Consider the following 10,725-nt stretch of genomic DNA (forward strand, 5'->3'; position numbering starts at 1 on the left):
CATAACATCGCGGTGTTAAGATTTTTTTGAAATAGATAAAGGGCCCAGGGAAGGGTATGGTAGTTAATGAGATCAAAAATATTAATAAAACAGAGGGTATTATTTATTTATTACACATTTTAAATCAGGCAACAAGGCCCATCTTACAAATACCTTACAAACTAACATATCTATTCTACATATATAACATCAAAACATCAAAACATCAACATTTATTCAGCAAATAGGCCACAAGGGCACTTTTACACGTCAACATTGAATTTACATAAAAGCAAAAATAATAACATCAACAATTTTATAAAATAAAACTAACAATTCAATCTAACGTATTACAATTACTAAGAGATGTATATGGTCTCTTAATGTCGAATTACATACAAAATACAGATAAAAAAACACACACAAAAAAAATCTATAATATTTAGAGGTGTAAATGTCTCTAGGTGTCAGAACTATAAGATTATATAGTTTATCAAGTTATCCTTAGAGATGTATAAGGTCTCCAAGAGTCAATATCCTGTATAATTAATACATTCATTAAAAGAAAAGAAACATACGAGAACAGAATGAGGCGTCTCACTGTAATTAATTAATAAAAGTTACTAAGTATAATAGCTCGTGTTAGCTTAACAGACCAGTCTCCACAAACAGCACCCGTTCACGAGTATGACGCGTATCTCAGCCATCGCCTCCCTCAACCTTCATTCGGGAAAGTGGCGACCCGATCAACAACGCCACCGTAAGCAAAGACTTTCAAGCGAGCATGACATGTTCAAGCTACCGGCCTATATTAATATTAAAATAGTAATAACATGTAGCTGTAAGACACGGCATTTTGTGCTCATATGTTACATAAAAAGACAGTAATATAGCTTCACATAATTACTAGCCTAAGTTGACTTAGAGATGTAAAGGTCTCTAAGTGTCAGAAACATTAAAAATATAGGTAAGTATGTACAATCAAAAATAAAAATCAAATAAATAAATATGTACTTAGAGATGTATAAGGTCTCCAAGTGTCCAAAACTAAAATTAAATTAAACAATATAATCAAGCGAGAACATCATTGTCTCATGTGTCAATTCTACTGTGTCAACACTAGCATATTTAATTCACAATGTAAAAAAAAACAATATTTATTTAATTCTTATTATACTAATGAAATCAAGCTACCGGCTTAAAAGCATCTCTATCGTTTATAAAATCATTTACAGTGTAGTACGCCTTACGTAACAAGGAGTGCTTAATGTGCGACTTAAATTTATGAAGTGGTAAATCCACTACATCAGTGGGGACTTTGTTATAAAAACGTGTACAGTTCCCGACGAAAGACGTACTAACCTTACGGAGGCGGTGGGCGGGCACAGCAAGTTTATGTTTGTTTCTAGTGTTAAAGTTATGGATATCACTGTTAACCTTGAATTCGTGGATGTTTTTCCGAACATACATAATATTCTCTAGTATGTATTGAGATGCAACGGTAAGAATGTTAACTTCTTTGAATTTCTCTCTTAGGGATACTCGAGCGCCCAGTCCATAGATGGAACGTACAGCTCGTTTTTGCAGCACAAATATTGTCTGAATATCTGCCGCTTTTCCCCACAACAGAATTCCATAAGACATAACACTATGGAAGTAACTAAAGTATACCAGCCTGGCCGTCTCTACGTTTGTCAGCTGTTTGATTCTCCTCACTGCATAGGCTGCTGAACTAAGTTTTCCGGCTAGAGTGCCTATATGTGCATGCCATTGCAGTTTGGAGTCTAGAGTGACTCCCAGGAAAACAGTTCGGTCCTCAAATTCCAGCGTATCACCTTTTATTTTAATCTTGCTGTTATTTACCTGCTTGACGTTAGGTAGCGTAAACTTGATGCATTTGGTTTTCTTGGCGTTCAAAAGCAAATTGTTTGCCGTAAACCAGTTTACAATGGTAGATAGCGCGTCATTAATGCTCTCGAAGCTATTTTCCTTTCTGTCCACTTTAAATATAAGGGAAGTGTCATCTGCAAATAACACTATATCATGTCTATCTTGCACAACTTTTGGTAAGTCATTAATGTATACCAAGAACAGGAAGGGACCAAGAATTGAACCTTGAGGCACTCCGAGGGCTACCGGGGACCCCGCCGATTGAGTTCCATTAATAACTACTCGCTGAGTTCTATCCGAAAGGTACGATGAGACCAGGTCAAGGGCACTAGCTTTTATCCCATAGCGGCTTAATTTTCTCTTTAAATTTTCGTGATTAACGCAATCAAATGCCTTTGACAGATCACAGAAAATTCCAACAGCATCTTGAGCTTTTTCCCAAGCATCAAAGATGTGTTTTAGAAGTACCGCACCGGCGTCAGTAGTTGATCGACCTTTGGTGAAACCAAATTGATTGCTGTCAAGCAGTTTGTTTCTGTTGAAATGTGACAATAGTTGATTCAGAATAAGTTTCTCGAACACTTTGCTTAATGCCGGTAGTATTGAAATCGGTCTAAAGTTCGTGGGATCTGTTCTCGTTCCTGATTTAAACAGAGGGATAATTTTGCTATGTTTCATAATATCTGGAAAAATTCCAGCATCAATGCATCTGTTGAAAATCTCAACTAAGTATGGTGTAATTGACTCAATGATGGAATCTAATACTTTGACAGACAGGCCCCAAAGATCTTCTGTTTTCTTTAAATTTAAAGACCTAAAAGTCTTAAGAACTATATTCGATGAGACATACGAAAATTTGAAGATTTCTGTACATTCTGCCACATTTGTCTTCAAAATTTCTTCAGCGACGTCTGGCGATGAATTAAGGGATCTTGTTGTTTCTACCGGGATATTCGAGAAAAACCGCTCAAAATGATCTGCCACTTCACGGTCGGAACTTACTAAAGTGTCAGCAATTCGTAGGTTGTAGTGCGGATCCTTCAGTTTACGTTTTCCAGTTTCATTACTGATAACTTGCCATACAGTTTTGACTTTATCGCTGGAATTTAGGATCTTTTTTGACAAATAATCGGCTTTAGCGGCGACACACAACATTTTAAAAGATTTAGAATAATTTTTGACGTACTCCAGAAATTCCGGTCTTTTATCAGTTGCCTTTAAATCATATAAGTCGTAGAGCCGGCGTCTTTTCTCGTGAATATCCGGTGTAGCCCAGTCGCTAAATTTAGTCTTAGCCTTGCCTTCCACCTTTTTCTGAATGAAACAGGCATCAAATTCCTTTTTAATACAATTAAACAACTCGGAACTCAAACAGTCAGGGTTTTCCTGGGTACATGAAAGACAACATAATTGTTTAGTAATATTACGATTGAATAAACCTAGGCGACTTTCGGAAATCGGCCTACACAAAGTGTCTTGAGGAATTTCTTCAGTTTTCCCGCTGAAAGAAGCTTTTAGTCCACAGTGGTCAGAACTTAGGTTGTTAATAACAGATTTACTAATCGCGTCATTATTACTAAAGATGTTATCTATACATGTAGCACTGGTTGCTGTGACTCGAGTGGGTTCACAAAATAAATTGACTAAGTTGAAGGATTTAAAAGTATTTAGTAACCTTCCACATAATGGCGAATTTTCTAGCAAATTAATATTGAAATCACCACATACAATTATATTTTTGTGACTTCCAAAAACACTACTAAGTACTTCATCTATGACCGATTCGAATAAGTCATAGTCTGCCGATGGGGGCCTGTACACGCATATAATTATAAATTGTTCCAATTCAACACAAGAAAGTTCTATAAGGCGTTCCACAGACATGTCAACAATGTCTTTACGCTCCTTACTTTTTAAATTATGTTTTACCATTATCAATGACCCGCCGCGATTGCAAGATCTCCTAAAAAATGAACTTACTATACTATGATTATTGAAATTAAACATAAATTCATGACCTTTAAGCCAGTGCTCAGTTATACAGAGAATGTCAATATTCGAGTACTGTATAAACAGATCAATTTCGTGTTCCTTACAGGTAAATCCTTGGATATTTTGATGAACTAAGTTCAATAAATTGGTTTTACTAAACATACTAGCATCACAGTGATCAATATGAACGGAGCCGGCTGGTGCACACGTTGTCGTAGCGATTAGTTTAAATTCAAATCACCAGGCGGCTCCATCTCAAACCCTACGCTACCAAGGCGTAAAATACTACGCGACTTAAGGTTATTAGACGCCGTGCTAGCCACGACGGGGTCTTCAATATTATATGCTAACAGGTTAGCACACTCTACAAGACATCTTCGCGGTAGGTAGGTCCTCTTATGGGGCATAACAAAATCTTCTATAAATTTATTCGTATCAAAATACGAAATCGTACTACTGTACAAGGAAAGGTTATACAATAAAGAATTGTAATGAAATACCCTCTTATTTACCTTGCTCGACATTCTATAAGGGAGCGCACAAATAATTATTTTAGCAACCTCTCCCCGGTCAATCGCCGACAGCGTAGCGGATAATTTTAAGATATCTCGCTTAGTACAGTCTAAACTATTTCCTAATAAAACTACAAGCGTCGAGTCGCGGTCAAACTCGCCCGCAGAAATAGATTCGATTAAACGATCGACAGAGGCGCCCGGGTGACAATGGTTGACGACGCCCTGCGACAAGCGCTGCGCCAGCAGCACGCCCAGGCCGGCGCCCACCTCGTCCGAGTACAGCAGCGTGCGGCGGCCGGCGGCGCGCGGGCGGCGCTGCGGCCGCGGCGGGGCCGCCCCAGACCCGAGGCGGGGCGGCGCTGGTGCTGGCGAGGGGAGGCCTGGCGGCGATGGAGCTGGCGAGACAGGGCTCGGCGGGGATGGCGCAGGCTCGACGTAGGTCAGCAGCGACAGAGCCAGCTTGACAAGGCTCGGCGGTGAAGGGGCCGGTTCGACGAGGCACGGCAGCGACGGAGTCGGCTCGGCTCGGCCCGGCCCCGATGGAATCTGCTCGGCTCGGCTCGGCGGTGACGATGGCGGCGGGGGCGCCGGATCCGCGACGCGAGGGGCGGGCTCGGAGTCGCCGCGCAGCTCGGGCGCGCGGGCGGCGCGCGACGCGAACAGGGCGCGCAGTGCGGGCGAGCCCGGCGCGGCCAGGGCGGCGCGCAGCGCGGGCGAGTCCGGCGCGGCGGGGCGGGGCGGGGGCTATATATAACTAATCACTAACTATTTAGGCGACAAAACGGCGTGGCTCCGTTGAATCGTTGGTTCGCCTGGTTCTGGTATCGTCTGGTTGAATTATACAAAGTGTATCAATATCAATTAGTGGTTGTTTATTGTTGAATTGTGTTATTTTTGGACCTTGTTGTTTATAGCCCGGGTGATATAGGCGTCAGCGAAGGGCTACGATTTCAAACCATTTCCAAAAATAAGGAGGTTTTGTGTCGTGTGTGAAAATAATACACAACCTTGTTAAAGTTTATAATGTTTTTCTTGTCTCTTGGTAAATAGAGGAGTATTCTGTAATTCCATCCAGCATTAACCTCTCGGTCACTGGAGCTGTGCGTGTGTGTGTGCGTGGCGGGCCAGCTGGGTGACGTCGGCGCGCGCGAGCTTGCCGGTCGACGTCGCCGGCAGCTCCGCCACGAACAACACGCCGCCAAGCAGCTGCACCGATACTTCACCTGCCGATCAATAACAACACGCATTTATTATGATACTGATCAATGTACATAGTACACCGGCCACTCGCACGGGGTGAGGGGTGCGAACAACCCGCCGCAGGGACAGGATACTAACTTGCGACGAGGTCCTTGATCTCCTGGGCGCTGACGGCCGCCCCGGGCTTGCGCACGACCACCGCCACCGGCCACTCGCACGGGGTGAGGGGTGCGAACAACCCGCCGCAGGGACAGAATACTAACTTGCGACGAGGTCCTTGATCTCCTGGGCGCTGACGGCCGCCCCGGGCTTGCGCACGACCACCGCCACCGGCCACTCGCACGGGGTGAGGGGTGCGAACAACCCGCCGCAGGGACAGGATACTAACTTGTGACGAGGTCCTTGATCTCCTGGGCGCTGACGGCCGCCCCGGGCTTGCGCACGACCACAGCCACCGGCCTCTCGTGGTCGACCGGGTGCGGCACGCTGGTCACGCACACTTCCTGCACGCCCTCGTGGCTCAGTATCACTGCTTCTACCTCCGAAGGGAAAATCGTACGAAATACGTACAAAAATAATTCAGATTGAGGTATCATTATGACGTCGACAGGAACAGGAACCTATATATATACTCATGCTCGTGAACACGACACATTCAGTTTCGTTCAGAAACTAGTCATACGGATGTTGATGCTATTTACTTAAATCACATGATTCACATGGAACTAGACGGCTGAAGATTGTACAATACAATACCTACATTAAGGTGGATGTCTAGGGATGGGATGCCGATTATCAGCCAAAAGATGGCGTCACTGTGCACGAATTGTGGATTTTCACTATTTCTCCCAAAATACAAAGTTTCATAAGATGTGTTGATATGTGCGAAAACTATAAAAAATATTACATCCAAATCGAGACATGTTTAACTCAACAGCGTCTCATTTCGTTATTATCGGAATCCAACTGCAAAATATTGCAATTTCTTGCATTCACGCACACTTACATACTTAAAGTCACCTTAAAGTCAGTGTCAAATGTCAGCAGATTTGTAATGTTACAGTAAAGTAACCTAGAGGGCGCAGTGGATGAAATGTTTATTGTTGAAAAAAGATTGGAAATTAAATAATAAATTCTTGTTTGAGCAACGATTAAGACATAGACAAGGAATTCAGAAGCAACTAATATTTTCAAACATCAACTGTCATGTGCTCGTGGCACCCGTAGCCTCTATTTTGAAAAAAAATCAGATTGTAGCTAAGATACATGGTTCAAACCCCGACAGTGCCATTTTTTTTATATTATAATTTTAGCATTCTCTTTTGAATTATTTTAAGCGTATGTTATTCTTCGATATTAAACTTACGTGAGTTATATTGTAAAATATTGTCAGTATTTTAATTATTTTTTAATAATATTATGGGAAGGTTTATAAAAGTATTTTTATTTTCCGGTTTCCAAAGGATATAAATAATGATTAAAATAATTAAAAAAAAAAACATGCATGAGGCTAATTAGGATTGCAGAATAGGTACATAAGAAGTCAACTATCGACGAAGTAGCTGGTCAAGCAGATCTTGTCAGTAGAAAAAGGCGGCAAATTTGAAAACTGTAGGCGCGAAGGGATATCGTCCCATAGAAAATTTGAATTTCGCGCCTTTTTTTACTGACAAGATTTGCTTGACCAGCTATAAAATAAAAGTTTCCAAAATTGTATTGAAATTATATACCTACATGTACTTACCTACCTACCTATCAAATACAAAACATTTACTTAAAAGAACTTTTAAAATAAGGCATATAAAATTACCAAAAAGATGAAATAAAATAAATAAAAAACAAAACATATGGGGAGAGTCTTGGCCGTAAAAAGTACCATCTCTTTAAATTAAAGGTAAAATAAGAATCCTTTTTTTTGTGACCATACATAACTATTGAGCATTCATTACTATCTAGTTTGTTAATAGTGATACAAACAATAGAGAGACAAACCAATTGACATAATTATTTTTGGTCTCTATAGCAGCGTAAATGAACACACTATACTTACAAGCACAAGGACTTGTAAACACATTCCCCTACACACACAGTCCGGTAAAAAGTGGTGATCCACGAGCAGAATAATACAAATATAGGTACTAGTACTGCCATCTAGTGAGGAGTAGATACCTTAAAGACTAAACAAGCAACTATTTACTTTCATTATTATAATATCGCAACCAAAACAAGGCAGCCTAAGTAAAAAAAAACTCAGATCCAAGAAAAAAAAAATAACAATAAAATCTCATGAAATGAGATTTATTTGATGTGGTGAAGAGCGCTGGTGGCCTAGCGGTAAGAGCGTGCGAAATGCGACTTAAAATCCAGAAGGTGCGGATTCAAACCCCGGCTCGTACCAATTAATTTTTCGGAACTTATGTACGAAATAAGTCTCAAGGCAATAAAAGATAATTCTGGTACCTAACAAATAACCAGTACCTAATAAATAAAAAAAATCGGCCAAGCGCGAGTCGGACTCGCGTTTCTACGGTTCCGTACATAAGTCCAACTCACGCTTGACTGCACATTTCTAATAGGTTTTCCTGCCATCTATAGGTAACTATTATGTGTATTTGTTTTTTTCAAAATTTTAGACCCAGTAGTTTCGGAGATAAAGTGGGGGGAATGGTAATATTTTTGGCTATTTTCTTAAATAGCTTCAAACCTATGGATTTTATAATTATAAAAAAAACATATCCATCTTTGGGTCACTAATTTACATATGTTTACCAAATTTCAACTTAATTGGTCCAGTAGTTTCCGAGAAAATGGCCTGTGACAGACGGACAGACGCACAAGTGATCCTATAAGGGTTCCGTTTTCTCCTTTTTCCTAATAAAAAGATACTAAAAATGTAAGTCGTGTCATCGCTATCGAAGAAAGTAAAAAAAAAACGTAAATTTTAATAAGTAACCCATTTGTGCAAAATAATAGTACATTATTGTCGAGGCTCGGAAGTAGCTACTTGCAGGCTGAGGATTCGGTTTAAACGGACGACCTTGGGAGTCCGTTTAATTGAATCCGAAGCCAGCAAGTAGCCTTCCAGCCGAGTCATATATAGTGCTTTTCTCAAAAATGGTGCAAGAAATGTAAATATCATAGAAATATTTTACAAAAGCAACGTTCTTACGTATATATCTTCACATAGAAAAGCCCTTGCCGCCTTTTTATTTTTTTTAATAAAAAATAGAACTGTATTTTTCTGCCGAAAATACGCCAAACTATTTGAGACAGCTAAATAGTCGCGGTACTAATCATCTGTTTGGCTGTTTAATGGGCCTGTGCCTCCATTTGATATGGCCAATTGAACTTTTAAAAAGTTTGGAACTCGACAAATAATGGAATTTGTATGCAACATTGCAGTCCCAAAATCGAGACTGCAATGTTTTTAACTTTTTAATTTTTGACTGACCATAAACTCCGCGCTTCGCGACCTAGTTTTTAGACGCCAAAGTCGACTTTGCCGTCCATTTTTGAGAAAAATTATATTGTTCAATGTGTTGCCTAGATGGCACTTATCAACGGCAGCGTCTAAGATAGATCGCGCTGTTAAGATTTTTCTAAAAATAATCTGGCAAAATTTCGAATACTGAGGTTAGGTGAGGTTCGGAGTTAGGTTAGGTTTTGAGTTAGGTTAGGTTTTGAGTTAGGTTAGGTTTTGAGTTAGGTTAGGTTTTGAGTTAGGTTAGGTTTTGAGTTAGGTTAGGTTTTGAGTTAGGTTAGGTTTTGAGTTAGGTTAGGTTTTGAGTTAGGTTAGGTTTTGAGTTAGGTTAGGTTTTGAGTTAGGTTAGGTTTTGAGTTAGGTTAGGTTTTGAGTTAGGTTAGGTTTTGAGTTAGGTTAGGTTTTGAGTTAGGTTAGGTTTTGAGTTAGGTTAGGTTTTGAGTTAGGTTAGGTTTTGAGTTAGGTTAGGTTTTGAGTTAGGTTAGGTTTTGAGTTAGGTTAGGTTTTGAGTTAGGTTAGGTTTTGAGTTAGGTTAGGTTTTGAGTTAGGTTAGGTTTTGAGTTAGGTTAGGTTTTGAGTTAGGTTAGGTTTTGAGTTAGGTTAGGTTAGGTTAGGTTAGGTTAGGTTAGGTTAGGTTAGGTTAGGTTAGGTTAGGGGTGCTACGGACAGGAAACCTCCAAGTGTGCCAGGTCCCTTTCTCATTCCTCTTGATCCTTGTGATCTGGGGGTAAGTGAAGGGTTCCTGGACGGTGCGCCCCGGGGGCAACGGTAAGTAATCTCTTGGTTTTCAAGTTATTGCTTACCGTTGCTGCCAATGTCCTGTCGTGGGGGGGAGGGGTTCTCTCCACAAGTTCTCTGTCCAGCAGAGGTCCTTGTGGATGAGTCCGGGGGGGTGGGTAAACCTCTTTAGAGGGACCGTTTTCGGTCAAGTAGGTGGCGGTGGCCGGCAAGGCTGCTATGGGTTTGGCGGTCTTTTTGGGCTGTCCAAAATCTGAAGAGGGGGTCGCTCCAGAAATGGTTGTGATGGGTGCGGCGCTGTGCCAAGCGCATTCGACATCTAGTCGACGCCGGACCAACCGTTGCTCGTGTCGGGGTCGTAGTCATGTTTTGCGGCTTCGGACAAGCACCGGGGGTCTTGCCTTAATCGGCTGGGCTGCGAGGAAGAAAACCTCAATAAAAAATCACTCCTAATCCTAAGCGGCGGAGCACCGCGAGAGGATGCATGGCTGAAGTGGAGTCAGTCGCTAGTGCTTCCCCCGTTAGTGTACCGGCCGACACTCTAACGGGATACGCTAAGGCTTATCCAGGTGCAGGGGGCACCGCTTGGATGGACCACTTATATCCCCCATACTCGTGGGAACTGTATGGAATCGAAAAACCTAAAAATAAAATTCAAAAACGTAGGAGGGAAGCCCAAAATAAAGGGCTCAAAAGTAGAAAAGCGCAGCCGGAAATTTAAGGAGAGCGGCGCTGAAAAAATGGCGGAAAGCGTGGCAGATATGCTCGCAAGTGCTGATGAGAGTGAGCAGTCAGACTGCACTATAAGGACGGTCAGGTCGAGGTCGAACTCGAACTCCTCTGCGGGGTCCAATAAGCGGCGATTTTGGGCTGATGTTGACGCAAAAAGAGCCAGTAGAGGGGCAAGCGAGCCTCTCTCGGACGACAGGG

General features: G+C 41.6%; 1 protein-coding gene across 1 annotated transcript; it reads right to left on the reverse strand.

The window, feature by feature from the left end:
* Positions 1-5,146: 5,146 nt before the first annotated feature.
* On the reverse strand, positions 5,147-6,335 carry LOC134674744 (uncharacterized). The gene is made up of 2 exons (XM_063532871.1): positions 5,965-6,335; positions 5,147-5,599 (listed from the first exon to the last, which is right to left on the reverse strand). The coding sequence occupies exons 1-2, from the start codon at positions 6,170-6,172 to the stop codon at positions 5,466-5,468; spliced, it is 342 nt and encodes a 113-aa protein (XP_063388941.1). The 5' UTR covers positions 6,173-6,335; the 3' UTR covers positions 5,147-5,465.
* Positions 6,336-10,725: the final 4,390 nt, after the last annotated feature.

Source organism: Cydia fagiglandana, chromosome 20, assembly GCF_963556715.1.
Source record: "Cydia fagiglandana chromosome 20, ilCydFagi1.1, whole genome shotgun sequence".
Lineage (NCBI taxonomy): Eukaryota > Metazoa > Arthropoda > Insecta > Lepidoptera > Tortricidae > Cydia > Cydia fagiglandana.

Excerpts from the sequence above, each read along its gene's own strand:
- LOC134674744 (XM_063532871.1), bottom strand. The coding sequence starts at position 6,172 with ATGATACCTCAATCTGAATTATTTTTGTACGTATTTCGTACGATTTTC. Across the intron at positions 5,600-5,964 it reads GATCAAGGACCTCGTCACAA|GTGAAGTATCGGTGCAGCTG; the intron begins GTTAGTATCCTG and ends ATTGATCGGCAG.